Source organism: Eubalaena glacialis, chromosome 16 (genome assembly GCF_028564815.1).
Source record: "Eubalaena glacialis isolate mEubGla1 chromosome 16, mEubGla1.1.hap2.+ XY, whole genome shotgun sequence".
Classification (NCBI taxonomy): domain Eukaryota; kingdom Metazoa; phylum Chordata; class Mammalia; order Artiodactyla; family Balaenidae; genus Eubalaena; species Eubalaena glacialis.
Genome location: NC_083731.1, coordinates 90,325,383 through 90,342,054, shown reverse-complemented (window position 1 = coordinate 90,342,054; position 16,672 = coordinate 90,325,383). Strand labels below are relative to the sequence as shown.

The following is a 16,672-nucleotide window of genomic DNA, read 5'->3' as shown; positions in this document are numbered from 1 at the left end:
CCTCTTTCCTCTCCCTTAGCCAGACTCATCAAGTCAAAAAGGGAGAGGATGCAAATCAATAAAATTAGAAATGAAAAAGGAGAAATCGCAACTGACACCACAGAAATACAAAGGATTATAAGGGACTACCACAAACAGCTATATGCCGATAAAATGGACAACCACAAAGAAATGGACAAATTCTTGGAAAGATACAATTTTCCAAAACCAAACCAGGAAGAATTAGAAAATATAAACAGACCTATCACAAGCAATGAAATTGAAACTATAATTAAAAATCTTCCAACCAACAAAAGCCCAGGACCAGATGGCTTCACAGGCAAATTCTATCAAACATTTACAGAAGACCTAACACCCATCCTTCTCAAGCTCTTCCAAAAAATTGCAGAGGGAGGAACACTCCCAAATTCATTCTGCGAAGCCACCATCACCCTGATACCAAAACCGGAAAAAGATATCACAAAAAAGAAAATTACAGACCAATATCACTGATGAATACAGACGCAAAAATCCTGAACAAAAACTGGCAAATAGAATGCAACAACACACTAAAAGGATCATACACCATGATCAAGTGGGATTTATCCCAGGGATGCAAGGATTCTTCAGTATATGCAAATCAATCAATGTGATACACCATATTAACAAATTGAAGAATAAAAACCATATGATCATCTCAATAGATGCAGAAAAAGCTTTTGACAAAATTCAACACCCATTTATGATAAAAACTCTCCAGAAAATGGGCAAAGAGGGAACCTACCTCAACATAATAAAGGCCATATATGACAAACCCACAGCCAACATCATACTGAAAGGTGAAACACTGAAAGCATTTCCACTAAGATCAAGAACAAGACAAGGATGTCCACTCTCACCACTCTTATTCAACATAGTTTTGGAAGTCCTAGCCACAGCAATCAGAGAAGAAAAAGAAATAAAAGGAAACAAACAAATTGGAAAAGAAGAGGTAAAACTGTCACTGTTTGCAGATGACATGATACTATACATAGAAAAACCTAAAGATGCCACCAGAAAACTACTAGAACTAATCAATGAATTTGGTAAGGTTGCAGGATACAAAATTAATGCACAGAAATCTCTGGGATTCCTATACACTAACAACAAAAAATCAGAGAAATTAAGGAAACAATCCCATTTACCATCGCAACAAAAAGAATAAAATACCTAGGAATAAACCTACCTAAGAAGAAAAAGACCTGTACTCAGAAAACTATAAAATACTGATGAAAGAAATCAGAGATGACATAAACAGATGGAGAGATATACCATGTTCTTGGAGTGGAAGAATCAATATTGTGAAAATGACTATACTACCCAAAGCAATCTACAGATTCAATGCAATCCCTATCAAACTACCAATGGCATTCTTCACAGAATTAGAACAAAAAATTTTACAATTTGTATGGACACAAAAGACCCCGAATAGCCAAAGTGATCTTGAGAAAGAAAAACGGAGATGAAGGAATCAGGCTCCCAGACTTCAGACTATACCACAAAGCTACAGTAATCAAAAGACAATATGATACTGGCACAAAAACAGAAATAAAGATCAATGGAACAGGATAGAAAGCCCAGAGATAAATCCACACACATATGGTCACCTTATCTTTGATAAAGGAGGCAAGGATATAGAATGGAGAAAAAACAGCCTGTTCAATAAGTGGTGCTGGGAAAACTAGACAGCTACATGTAAAAGAATGAAATTAGCACACTCCCTAACACCATACACAAAAATAAACTCAAAATGGATTAAAGACCTAAATGTAAGGCCAGACACTATAAAACTCTTAGAGGAAAACATAGGCAGAACACTCTATGACATAAATCACAGCAAGATCCTTTTTGACCCACCTCCTAGAGAAACGGAAATAAAAACAAAAATAAACAAATGGGACCTAATGAAACTTAAATGCTTTTGCACAGCAAAGGAAACCATAAACAAGACCAAAAGACAACCCTCAGAATGGGAGAAAATATTTGCAAATGAAGCAACTGACAAAAGATTAAACTCCAAAATTTACAAGCAGCTCATGCAGCTCAATATTAAAAAAAACAGACAACCCAATCCAAAAACAGGCAGAAGACCTAAACAGACATTTCTCCAAAGAAGATATACAGATTGCCAACAAACACATGAAAGAATGCTCAACATCATTAATCATTAGAGAAATGCAAATCAAAACTACAGTGAGGTATCACCTCACACCAGTCAGAATGGCCACCATGAAAAAATCTACAAACAATAAATGCTGGAGAGGGTGTGGAGAAATGGGAACCCTCTTGCACTGTTGATGGGAATGTAAATTGATACAGCCACTATGGAGAACAATATGGAGGTTCCTTAAAATACTAAAAATAGAACTATCATACAACCCAGCAATCCCACTGCTGGTCATATACCCTGAGAAAACCATAATTCAAAGAGTCATGTACCACAATGTTCACTGCAGCTCTATTTACAATAGCCAGGACATGGAAGCAACCTAAGTGTCCATTGACAGATGAATGGATAAAGAAGATGTGGCACATATATACAATGGAATATTACTCAGACATAAAAAGAAACGAAATTGAGTTATTTGTAGTGAGGTGGATGGACCTAGAGACTGTCATACAGAGTGAAGTCAGAAAGAGAAAAACAAATACTGTATGCTAATGCATATATATGGAATCTAAAAAAAAAAAAAAAACGGTACCCATGACCCTAGTTGTAGGGCAGGAATAAAGAGGTAGACATAGAAAATGGACTTGAGGACATGGGGTGGGAGGGCGAAGCTGGGGCGAAGTGAGAGTAGCATCGACATATATACACTACTGAATGTAAAACAGTTGGCTGGTGGGAAGCAGCAGCACAGCACAGGGAGATCAGCTCGGTGCTTTGCGATGACCTAGAGGGGTGGGATAGGGAGGATGGGAGGGAGGCTCAAGAGGGAGGGGATATTGGGACATATGTATGCATATGGCTGAATCACTTTGTTGTACAACAGAAACTAACAGCATTGTGAAGCAATTATACTGCAATAAAGATGTATTAAAAAAAAAACTAGGTAGTGAAAGAAGACAATGGAATACATACAGTACAACTCTATTCAGAAAGCTCAAAAACAAGTAAAACATTTTTTTAGAGCTGTACCTATGAAAGCAGAAACTACAAGGGAAAGCACTGTAATATAATCATGGAGGGGTCAGTTCTGGGATGCTGCTAATCTATTTCTTTATCTAGGCAGTGGTTACCCAAGTATTTCCTTTATAACTGCCAAACTGCATATGTTATATCCACTTTTATAAATTTAATTCACAGAAATAATTTCTAAAAATGCCAGGTAGATCTTAAAGACCCAGTTGTGAAAACAAAAGTTCATGGGAGAAAATAGCGTATTTGTGACCTGACGATTGAGAAGGATATCTCAGTCACGAAAAGCAAAAACCATTTTTTAAAAAAATTAACTTCAATATTAAAAGGAAAAACATGTATATAAAAAACACAAACCAGGGACTTCCCTGGTGGCACAGTGGTTAAGAATCCACCTGCCAATGCACAGGATACAGGTTCGAGCCCTGGTCCGGGAAGATCCCACATGCCGCGGAGCAACTAAGCCCGTGCGCCACTACTACTGAGCCCGTGTGCCACAACTACTGAAGCCCACGCGCCACAACTACTGAAGCCCATGCGCCTAGAGCCCGTGCTCCGCAACAAGAGAAGCCACCGCAATAAGAAGCCCGCGCACCGCAACGAAGAGTAGCCTCCGCTCACCGCAACTAGAGAAAGCCCGTGCACAGCAACGAAGACCCAACACAGCCAAAAATAAATAAATTTATTTTTTTTTTAAAACCCACAAACCAAAAAGCTACATACAGATTGGCAGAAGATATTGGCAGTGCTTACAAATGACAAAGGATTAGTATGCAGAATAACTAACTTCAATACGGAAAAACATATACATATACACACATACACAAACACACAGTTTTAAATGGGCAAAAGAAATGAACAGGCAATTCACAAAAGAGGAAACCCAAATGTCCACTAAATATGAAAAGATGCTCACATTACCTCATGAGTAATCAGGGAAATGCATATTACACTGACCCACCATTTCACACCCATCTGACTAGCCAAAATTATATAAAGTCTGAGCAGATCAAGTGTTGGCAGGCACAAAGAGCATGTTCTGCTGACAGTATAAAAAGAAACTGGTAACCGCTTTGCAAAGGGAAAGCCTCCTAAAGTGGCACAAACCTGACGTGACCCAATAGCCTACTCCTGCCATGTGTCCGAGAGAAACTCACACGACCGAGACTTGTTCTGCAGCCCTTTTCATTCTGTGACAAACTGGGGGAAAACCTGAATGCCCACCAACAAGAAAATACACGGTAGCAAATACACATGGGATCTGTACAGCTGGAGTTTATAGGTATTAATGAGGGTAGGTCTTAAAATACTGAGACAGCAGCAAACTGCAGAGGGATGGACTATGAAACAACACTATATTGATTTATGGACACAATGTAGTAAAAGAATGAAAAATAAGAAAGGGAGTGCTGTCCGGGTGCACATTAGCTGGGAGTAGGACACACAGGGGCTTCAATTATATCTACAATGTTTTATTTCTTAAGTTGGGTGTAAATTCTCCACTCTTTAAATTCCTGAAATATTTTATAAAAAGATCATGCAACTATCTTACCTTGTGTTGGCAAATAGTTTTTTTTGTACTTTTCTACCTGGGTTCCTGAAGAAACTTGACTCTTTTGAAATCGAACTGATGACTTCTATAGTATGAGAAAATTTTGAATATAAAATTAGTAATAGTTTACACATTAGTACAAGGAATGAAACTAACAGAACTCAGCTTGCAATGGGAATGTTTTAGGTGTGTTCATTTATGCTGTTTTCGTTTATTGCTACGGGCCACAGTGAACAAGCTGCTACTAGGAATGAACTACACACACACGCACACGCCGCCTCTGGAAATACATGCATTCCTCAAGTGAAGGCATAACAGACAATGTAAAACAGAACAGTTTTTTGTGACTGTTACCAGAGCGGCCAGAGGAGAGGAACTCATGGTCAGACAGCAGAAGACTGCTCACACTGTCCCTTCCGCAGCCCCCGGGTTTAGAGGTCAAGGTGGATGTCCTCCTTGCTCCCCACCACCACCTCCAACCAGATCGCCTTCTCTCCTCCCTACCCACCCCTGCCCCAGCAAGTCTCGTGTCCGTGTACCCCGCTTGCCAGGAGAAGCCACCCCAATACCTTAGCTGCCATCTCTAGACCTGTTCTCTCCCACCCTGGCCATGCGCTCCAATGGACAAAGTCTAGAACTAGTCATTATCAATATCTGCAATTATTAAGAACTGCAAAAATATCAATTTCAAAGCATTTGAATCCAGAATGTGGGACATTGTACAAAATAATTAAAAATTATCCAAAAAGCCAGTGCCGTTTAATAAAGTGCCAAAGTATTTAGGGGTGAGTTGCCACAATTTCTGCAATTACCTTCAAATGGTTCAGCAAAATACCTATACAGCAATATGGCAAAATGTGAACAATGGTTGGATCTAGGTGAGGATTCAGGTGTTCATCATACTATTCTTTCAACTTTATTTGGGGCAGCTTTCATAATAAAATGTTTGGGGGGGAGAATTCCATCTTCTGACTACCATGTCCTGTCCTTCCAGCGCATCCCTCTGAGACCCTCACTCCAACAATGCTTACAGCCTACAGGGTCCCAAAATTCACTGATCCACATGTTTTCTGTGTCCCCCAAAACCTATGCCCTCCTTGAGCAGCCTGAATTCATGGTTCACTGCAGGCACTCCTGCTGTATTTACATACTGTCAACTTCCAGCCCCTCTCACTCTGTGGGATTCACCTGGATGACCACACCTCTGCTAAAATATCAATAGTACTCTCCACCACCCTACACCCAAAAAGCTGAATAAGAATAACGCAAACAATTCCCACTTGAAACATATAATCTCTAACCTGCGTGGGCCCCTAGTGCAGCCCAGGAGTCAGACCACACTTCACCCTTTGCTCTCCACTCTCGTGGACCCCGATCCACCGCCTCCAGCCTCCCAGAGTGTCCTCCGTCCTCACTCTCAGCAGATGCCCGAGCCCCCATTCCCCGAGGGAAGCTAGAGGGTTAGTGGGGAACGTCCCACCAACGGACCCCACACGTCCAGCCCCAGGTCCACAGCTGAGGCCCCGTCACCAGGCACGGACGTCGAGCTCCCAGCCAGGCACGCGCCTCCACTCCCCCTAAACCCAGTCTCCTCTCCCTCGTGCTCGCAGCTTCAGCAACCCGCCTACTCTCTCCTGCATCCATATTTTCCTACTGAATCAATCCTACCAATACATAAGCACGTGTTGATTTTCCCATCTTAAAAAAAAACAAAAACTACTTCCCCTACAGCTACTGCCCCATTTCTTTACTGTTACTGCAAAACTTCTCCACAAAGCTTTATACTCTGCCTGAAACCTCTCGCTCTCTTACCCGGTCAGGCTTTTACCCGGCATATCCGACGACCCATCTTCAGTCCCCCACTTACTCGGCAGCAGCCTCCGGGGCACCGGCCTCTCTGCTGCTTTATTTGGCCCTCAGGACACCACATTGGCCTCCTTTACTTCAGACTCGGGTTCATTCTCCTCCCCGCCATCTTCTCACAACCTGGCCAGGACCCGGGACCCTTCCCCGTCCACGCCTTCAGCCCGAGTGATCTCTCCCACACCTTCCGAGGGCCCCAAACTTCTCGCTCCGACCTGAGCTTCTCTGGATACATGCACAGCCCCGCCTGACGCCCACCTGATGTCTAGTAGGCATTTCGAGCTCACCTGATCTAACCTGAGCTCCTAACCAAAACCCACACCCCCAGGAAAAGCGTGCTCTCTTCTTGTGGGGACTCAGGGTAAAGGGCCAAAAAAACCACACTCAACTTGGAAGCCGTTCCCGCCCCCTCTCCTGCTGTCACATCCCATCCCCAGTTCATCACTAAACCCCATCCACCTGCAGCAATCCCCCAGCTGGTGTCCTGATGGCGCCCAAACGCCCACTTCAGGCCACTCGTACGTCTACAGCAGGGAGGGTGGGCTCACCAAAACAGAGGAGGCGGCCACCCCTTCCATCCAAGCCCTGCAAGGGCTCCCCGTCTCTCTCAGAGGGAAAAGGCGATGCTCACAGGTAGTTACTAAGGCCTAACGAAGGCGGCACCCACCACCCTCGAGCCCGTCTCTGATCCCATCCCCTGCTCTGCTCCTCCCGGCCTCGGGGCTCCAGGCCCACGTCTCAGCCTGGCTCACTGCGCCCTCTTCGGGCCATTATTCCAACGTTGCTTTCTCAGGAGGGCCTCCCCAGCCGTCCTATATAAACTGCAACACCCTCCCCCCCGCAGTGATCCCGCCTCCTCGCTTTCCCTCCCGAGCTCTCGCCACTACGTCCCACACCATATGCTTCACTCATCTTTCTCCCACGGCTGGAATCCAAGCTCCAAGAGGACAAGGAAGTTTGTCTGTTTTATTCATTGCTTGATCTCCAGTGCCTCAAAGCCGTGACTGGCACATCACAGTTGTGAATACAGACGAATAAAAAAACAAATACTTGATTTAAAAGGATCATATGCAAAAAAAAAAAAAAAAAAAAGTCTCTGCAAAAATGTTACTTACCCTGTTTTAACTGAGATTACCTGCCTATTGTGTTATAATTCCTTTATAAGAATTATAAAAATGAATTTGAAAACTATCTGTATAGCGATGCGCAAAAGCAGTATTTAATTGTGGTAAAATACACATAACACAAAATCACCATCCTAACCATGTCAAGATGTACACGTTAGTGGCGTTAAGTACAGCCACACCACTGTGCAGCCACCACGACCGTCACCTCCAGAACTCTTCATCTTGCAAAACTGAAACCGCCCTCACTAAACAACAGCTTCTCATTCTCCCCTCCCCCAGCCCTGGCACCCACCCTTCTACTTTGCTTCTACGAATCGGACTGCTCAAATATTTAGCATCTCCCCAATGTGACGAAACCTACCGTGGACCCGTCTCTTCTCGAGGCCGTCACACACTGACGCATCCTGGTGCTGCTCTCAGTGGCTTCGGCTTTCTTCCAGGCATCTAGTCGGAATCGTTCCATCACTTTTATTTCCTCCCGGAGGTCTGTGTTCTCTTTGACCAACATTTCTATCTGGCTTCTAAGACGGCCATGTGTACTGGACCATTTTGCTTCCTTTCTTTTCAAATCTTCCTGTAAATCTGCTATCTGCTGCTTCAAAGCCTCTCGGGGCGGGGGGGAAAAAAGCATTACTAGAACTGAAACAATGCAAGAGAAGAGACAAGACACATCAGCAAAACAGAATTGCCAGCCTATCACAGACAGCAGAAAAGGGAAGCCTTAGCTAATCACATGTCAGTAACACTGGGTTTCTCAGGAAAAGGAATGGGGTTCAGGCTCGAGTCTCACCTCATGCCATCCAGAAGTCAGGAGAAAGAGGAGGCAGACACCACTTAGGAGCCAGCACATTACACGGCCATGAGGTAATAAAGGTCTAAGCTCAGACAGCAAGTGAAACAGAAAGAGATGAATGGGGTTATCTGGTGAAGAAAACAGTAACAGGAATCCGTGACCAACTGAAGCAAGAGCAGAAGACGCAAAAGGAACACAAGATTCCAAGTCCAAACGCCCAGCCCTGAAACTGGGTATCTCTGGAATCCATGAGAAGAACCGGGTCTAAGAAAATGAGTTGTTTCAGACGGACCGCATGACATAAGTGCAGAAACTCCTGGAAACGCCTGGAAGCTATTTGCAACCGTATGAACAGAAGTCAGTCACCTGCACCCACCTGGGTACAAGTTATGGCGAGTGACTGAGAGTGGAGGAAAGTTTAGACAGAAGCAAGAAAGCGTCTCCAGCAGCTGGGAGCCCCCTCGGGCCGAGCCTGCCTCACGAACACGCGTGTGCCTGGATACCACCCACCCTCTCGGAAGACTCACGACAGTCAGCAGAGCAGTGCGGGCAGCAGAGGGAGAAACTAGGGCTCAAAGGGCTCCTGCTCAGGGTGTAACACCACAGAGGTGGCTCTGCACCCGGCTGAGGCTAAGGCTCGAATCCCAGCTCTGTGCCTTGGAAGCGCTTGGAGCAAGGCCATTACCTTCCTGAGCGCCTGCCTTCCTATTCATAAATTGTGGGTGCAACCGAGAGACGAGCAATGTCTTAACTGGCAACCACCGCCATCGTGCGGGAAAATAAACTCGTTACTACTAAAACAGTAATGCGTTAAGTCTAAATGAGTTAAGAGTTCAAAGCCAGATAAGCCAGAGGTAGACAAATGCTATATGGCATCACTTATATGTAGAATCTCAGGGGGAAAAAAGCTGACTTCAAAGAACAGAACGGTGGTTTCCAGGGACTGCGAGGAGAGGGAAATGGGGAGATATAGGTCAAAGGATACAAACTCTGAGTTACAGGAAGAATAAGTTCTGAGGAGCCAATGTACAGCACGGTGACTGTAGTTAATGACACTGTGTTGTATTCCTGAAAACCGCTGAGAGCAGATCTTCAGTGTTCTCACCACACGCACACACAGAGTCAACTTGATTGTGGTCATTATTCCACAGTGCATACGTACATCAAATCACCACACTGCATACTTTAATACATACCGTTATACATTTCACTTACTCCTCAATAAAGTTAAAAATGCAAAAGCAATATTTATAACATATCTACTATCTATCAGGTACTGTTAAAGTCCTTGAATACAAAGAACGAAACACGGATCGCAGGGGACTTCTGTTAGGAGGTGACAGGGGCCTGGGAGGGAAGCAGAGCAGGCGGGAGGGGTCAAGGCTGCTGGGCAGGAGGCACGCGCAGAAGGCCAGCCGTGGTCCCAACTACGGCAGCCTCAGCGAACAGCGTGCTGAGAGAGGCAGAGGACACGCTGCGTGGTGGCTGCCCGGGGACGCACGTTCCCAGAAGCACCAGCGGACACACCACGAAGAAAGGTGCCAGCCCAGCCGTACAACATCAAGAGGCCAGCCAGCTGGGGAGGGGTGTAGATGACGTGAAAAAGGCAGAAAGACACCAGATCTTATAGGAACTCGAGGCCATCGTAAGGGCTGGGGCTCTTATTACAAGAAAAAAGTGGAGTCGTGGAAGGGCTGCAAGCAGAGGGGACGTGGCCTGACTTCCTTCAGGAAGGATCGCTGGCCACTGTGTGGGGAGAAACCACGGGGACAAGGGCAAGAACAGGCCGGGCAGCCGGCGAGTCCAGTAACTCGGACATGGAAACTCAGATCTGGGCAGGTGTTCTGACAGAACAGCATGGGGTGTAGGAGAAAGAGAAGAGAAGGACTCTTAATTTCTGGCCCGAGCTGGAGATGGCTGGGGAGGGTGATGGGACAGGGAATGTGAGCCGTCCAGCCGCCGGTCAGACACATTGGCCACGCAGAGAGCGGTCCAGGCCGGGGCTGACGTCCAGGAGCCTTCAGCATATTAAACATTATTTAAGCCAGGAAACTAGACAAGACCATCGAGGAAGGACAGATCGGCCTCCCTGCTGGATGAACTCCACCATGAAGTTAAAGAGGAGGAAAAGCAAGAGGAGACGAGAGGGTAACCCGAGCATTCGGCGCCCCGGGACCCAGGAGCTGCTAAACTGCCACCGGGGCTGTCCCGGGAGGGGGGCTGGCAGTGCCACAGGAGCGGTTTCAGAGCAGCAGTGTGGACGGAAGCCCAACGAAAGCACAGAGAACACAAGAGGCAAGATTTGGAGGCAGAGATAAAGACAACACTTTCGAGGCATCTGCTGCGAAGAACAAAGGAAGAGGGGTGTGGCCGACAGGGGGCGTGGCGTCGCGGTCCAGCAAGCGTGTACACTGAGGGGAAGGTCCAGCGGCGTGAGGATGGACGGCGGGGGCCGGGGGGCAGCGCCGCGTGGGACCGCGTGTGCACGAGGCGGCCCCGAGTGGAGGACCAGGGGCAAGTCCTCAGCCAGGCCGAAGCAGGGCCTTCGGGGGAGCGCGAGGCCACAGGGTGGGAGGTCCGAGTACGGGACTATGGCGCAGTCCTCCAGGGTGTGGGGTGGGAGGGGACAGAGCACGACAGGCCCGCCTCGGGCTGTGCTAACGACTCTTAAAGGGAGCCTGCTCCCCGTGGCATTTCTCTTTCAGCTAAATCAAGTGCTATGGGCACAGAGGTGGCGTAGGCAGGAAATGCCAGGGATGTAGTTTTGCCACACAAAATATGACCACTTGAGAAAAGGGAGCACACAATACATTTAAAGTAATGATTACAGCGACAGACTCTGGGGTTGAAGGACACAAGAAGGTAAGTAAGACCAGCTGGTTTGAAAGTCCTAATGGGAATAAAAGGTTACTGGGGTCAGAGTAATAAAAGGAGTGACAAATATTATGGACTTGGTCACAAAAGGCTAGGAAATAGGGTTTAAAATAACAGCTGGAGTTTGCAAGCATTAGTAACTAGGGGGAAAGAGGCTCTCCGGTCTTAAAGCCGTGGGAAACAACATCAAAATAAGCTCACTGAAGCACGTTTTCACTAAAAGACCCCATAAGCAGAAAGAGAAAGGTTACTATTAGAGAACATATACAAAGGTGGAGACGGAAAAAGGGCTGGCAGAGGGGCTATGCAGTGTCTAGCATGGCAGGCTGAGGGGTCTGCATTCTACCCCAGGAGGAAGCCGGCGGATGCTGGAGGAAAGGGAACAAGACAGACACTGAAGCTAAGAGATCAGGACAAACACAGGTCAGACAAGAAAAGAGGCGGGAGGGAGAGAAAGGGTCAGGATAAAAAAGTTATAGAGGAGGTAAAGTCAAAGGAACTTACTGTCTGATGGGATTTGAAAGTGAAGGTGTCCAGATTTCCAGCCTGAGTGAATGTGCAAAAAGTCAGAAGGAAAGGCAGATTCAGTAGGGACGGGGTGAGTTAAGTTTGAAACACCCAAAGCAAGCTGGCCAGCTCACCACAGCACCTCACAAGTCATGGGCCCTTAAATATCTGCTGGATGAGGAAACAGACACGCAGGTCTGTGGTCAGCGGAGATCTGACTGAACACCAGTGTGCAAGTCGTCAATGAAACCTCACGGTATGAAAATCAGAATAATACGTGACTAAGACACAAAAATCAGTGGGAACTCATGACCTCAGAAAGGCCTGTGCCCCCAGCCCTGTCGCTACCACAGGCTCCAACAGAAAGGGGGGCACTGAGACCCTGCGCCCACCCTCAGGCAGACCCAAATACTAAGATGAAAGGAAGAGGCCTCCTCACAGACAGCTGATTTCAGATCTGCGGCAGGTTTGAGCGGGGAGAAACGCAAAACACCAGGTGGTCTGAAGTAATCGATTATCACAGAAAGCAGGGGTAACTTTTGAAAATTCAAAGCAACAGCAATGCTAAAGGACAAGGAAGCTAAATGTACTTAAAGGGTTCCCACTGGTCAAGTTGGGACCAACTGATTATCAATAGGAACTGTGATAGTTAGAGCAACCTGAGTCTGCGGCAGGATATAAATAAAATGTAAATTCCAGGAGGACAGAAACGTCTCATGACAATTCTCCACTCCCACCCCCCTCTCCAGGAGGTGAGGCCTCTAGACCAACACTGCCCAGGGCTTTCTGCAACGGTGGGTGTGTCCTAGACCCGCATTGTCCAACGTGACAGCTACCAGCCACCCGTGACTATCAAGCGCTTGAAATGTGGCTAATGTGACTGAGAAACTGAATTTTTAGTTTTACTTAATCTCAACTAACTTAAATTTAAGTAGCCACATGCGGCTAATGGCTAGCAGACTGGACAGAACAGGTTCACAGAGGAGAGGATACATTTCCTGAGGGAGAGGCACCAGGTTACAAGAGAGTAAAATTTATGAGTTATTCACATATAATAAAGTCAAACTACAGCAAGAAAGCTTGTCTGCTCTGGTTTGAATCACTTTGGAAGAAGTAATCAGGTCCTGAGCTATGAGAAAGAGGAAAAGGTGCAGGGAATCAATCTTACTGGGTAGTCAAACATATTGGGTGGTCTGAGAAGGTTGGTTATTTTTTTAATCTCATGAGACTTTGATAACATAGCAATGTATCAAGTCACTACTGCTTTACTCCTAGGAGATTCAGAAACAAGAAAAATGAATGACAAACTCATTGTGCAGATATTTTAGGCTATGGTTTTAAATTCAGTAAAAAAGTTTTCTGATAGCTAAATTTGGTTTTGGCTACTGCTTAAAATATGTGAAGTGTTAACACGCACAAAAAAACCACGCCAAATTTGTATTATTATAGATTATAATAGTAATCTATATTATAGACTATTTAAAAGAAATTCAGGGACGTCCTTGGTGGTCCCGTGGTTAAGAATCTGCCTTCCAGGTGCAGAAGGGGAGGCAGCGCTTCCAAAGGAGGGCCTCTGGAGCGTGGAGTTTCGGAGTTTGGAGATAAGGCCCTGGGAGCATCGTGATTAACTCACCAAGACCAAAGGTTTGCATGAGCCTGACTTTTCTGATTGCTGCTTTGGCTCTACTGTTCATTATGGCCCTCAATGATTGGATGATGCCCACCTGCACTGAAAGACTGGAGACCAAGATGGTGGAGTAGAAGGACGTGCGCTCACTCCCTCTTGCGAGATCACCAGAATCATAACTAGCTGCTGGACAATCATCGACAGGAAGACACTGGAACTCACCAAAAAAGATACCCCACATCCAAAGACAAAGGAGAAGCCACAATGAGACGGTAGGAGGGGCGCAATCACAATAAAATCAAATCCCATAACTGCTGGGTGGGTGACTCACAGACTGGAGAACACTTATACCACAGAAGTCTACCCACTGGAGTGAAGGTTCTGAGCCCCACATCAGGCTTCCCAACCTGGGTGTCTGGCAACGGGAGGAGGAATTCCTAGAGAATCAGACTTTGAAGTCTAGTGGGATTTGATTGCAGGACTTCGACAAGACTGTGGGAAACAGAGACTCCACTCTTGGAGGGCACACACAAAGTAGTGTGTGCATCGGGACCCAGGGGAAGGAGCAGTGACCCCAGGGGAGACTGAACCAGACCTACCTGCTAGTGTTGGAGGGTCTCCTGAAGAGGCAGGGGGTGGCAGTGGATCACCGTGGGGATAAGGACACTGGCAGCAGAAGTTCTGGGAAGTACTCCTTGGCGTGAGCCCTCCCAGAGTCTGTCATTAGCCCCACCAAAGAGCCCAGGTAGGCTCCAGTGTTGGGTTCCCTCAGATCAAACAACCAACAGGGAGGGAACCCAGCCCCACCCATCAACAGTCAAGCAGATTAAAGTTTTACTGAGCTCTGCCCACCAGAGCAACAGTCAGCTCTACCCACCACCAGTCCCTCCCATCAGGAAACTTACACAAGCCTCTTAGATAGCCTCATCCACCAGAGGGCACACAGCAGAAGCAAGAAGAACTACAATCCTGCAGCCTGTGGAACAAAAACCACACCCACAGAAAGACAGACAAGATGAAAAGGCAGAGGGCTATATACCAGATGAAGGAACAAGATAAAACCCCAGAAAAACAACTAAATGAAGTGGAGATAGGCAACCTTCCAGAAAAGGAATTCAGAATAATGATAGTGAAGATGATCCAGGACCTTGGAAAAAGAATGGAGGCAAAGACTGAGAAGATGCAAGAAATGTTTAACAAAGACCTAGAAGAATTAAAGAACAAACAAACAGAGATGAACAATACAATAACTGAAATGAAAACTACACTAGAAGGAATCAATAGCAGAATAACTGAGGCAGAAGAACGGATAAGCGACCTGGAAGACAGAATGGTGGAATTCACTGCTGCGGAACAGAATAAAGAAAAAAGAATAAAAAGAAATGAAGACAGCCTAAGAGACCTCTGGGACAACATTAAACGCAACAACATTCACATTATAGGGGTCGCAGAAGGAGAAGAGAGAAAGGACCAGAGAAAATATCTGTATAGTCGAAAACTTCCCTAACATAGGAAAGGAAATAGCCACCCAAGTCCAGGAAGCGCAGCGAGTCCCATACAGGATAAACCCAAGGAGAAACATGCCGAGACACATAGTAATCAAATAGGCAAAAATTAAAGACAAAGAAAAATTATTGAAACAGCAAGGGAAAAACGACAAATAACGTACAAGGGAACTCCCATAAGGTTAACAGCTGATTTCTCAGCAGACACTCTACAAGCCAGAAGGGAGTGGCATGATATACTTAAAGTGATGAAAGGGAAGAACCTACAACCAAGATTACTCTACCCGGCAAGGATCTCATTCAGATTTGATGGAGAAATCAAAAGCTTTACAGACAAGCAAAAGCTAAGAGAATTCAGCACCACCAAACCAGCTCTACAACAAATGCTAAAGGAACTTCTCGAAGTGGGAAACACAAGAGAAGAAAAGAACCTACAAAAACAAACCCAAAACAATTAAGAAAATGGTCATAGGAACATACATATCGATAATTACCTTAAACGTGAATGGATTAAATGTTCCAACCAAAAGACAGAGGCTTGCTGAATGGATACAAAAACAAGACCAATATATATGCTGTCTACAAGAGACCCACTTCAGACCTAGGGACACATACAGACTGAAAGTGAGGGGATGGAAAAAGATTTTCCATGCAAATGGAAATCAAAAGAAAGCTGGGGTAGCAATACTCATATCAGATAAAATAGACTTTAAAATAAAGAATGTTACAAGAGACAAGGAAGGACACTACACAATGATCAAGGGATCAATCCAAGAAGAAGATATTACAATTATAAATATATATGCACCCAACATAGGAGCACCTCAATACATAAGGCAACTGCTAACAGCTATAAAAGAGGAAATCGACAGTAACACAATAATAGTGGGGGACTTTAACACCTCACTTACACCAATGGACAGATCATCCAAAATGAAAATAAATAAGGAAACAGAAGCTTTAAATGACAAAATAGACCAGATAGATTTAATTGATATTTATAGGACATTCCATCCAAAAACAGCAGATTACACGTTCTTCTCAAGTGCGCATGGAACATTCTCCAGGACAGATCACATCTTGGGTCACAAATCAAGCCTCAGTAAATTTAAGAAAATTGAAATCATATCAAGCATCTTTTCTGACCACAACGCTATGAGATTAGAAATGAATTACAGGGGAAAAAACGTAAAAAACACAAACACATGGAGGCTAAACAATACGTTACTAAATAACCAAGAGATCACTGAAGAAATCAAAGAGGAAATCAAAAAATACCTAGAGACAAATGACAATGAAAACACGACGATCCAAAACCTATGGGATGCAGCAAAAGCAGTTCTAAGAGGAAAGTATATAGCTATACAAGCCTACCTCAAGAAACAAGAAAAATCTCAAATAAACAATCTAACCTTACACCTAAAGGAACTAGAGAAAGAAGAACAAACAAAACCCAAAGTTAGCAGAAGGAAAGAAATCATAAAGATCAGAGCAGAAATAAATGAAATAGAAACAAAGAAAATAGCAAAGATCAATACAACTAAAAGTTGGTTCTTTGAGAAGATAAACAAAATTGATAAACCATTAGCCAGACTCATCAAGAAAAAGAAGGAGAGCACTCAAATCAATAAAATTCGAAATGAAAAAGGAGAAGTTACAACAGACAC

The 16,672-nt window shown here is 44.9% G+C and overlaps 1 protein-coding gene across 2 annotated transcripts in view; it reads right to left on the bottom strand.

Annotated features, from left to right (window-relative positions):
- The window catches only part of CENPJ (centromere protein J), a 53,905-nt gene that overhangs the window by 5,743 nt on the left and 31,490 nt on the right, over nt 1–16,672 (bottom strand). For both annotated transcript variants that reach the window (XM_061170788.1, XM_061170789.1), the window contains exons 9-10: nt 8,061–8,303; nt 4,710–4,794 (exon numbers count right to left, since the gene is read on the bottom strand). In XM_061170788.1, coding sequence (XP_061026771.1) covers nt 4,710–4,794; nt 8,061–8,303 — 328 coding nt within the window. The remainder of the gene's footprint in view (nt 1–4,709; nt 4,795–8,060; nt 8,304–16,672) is intronic.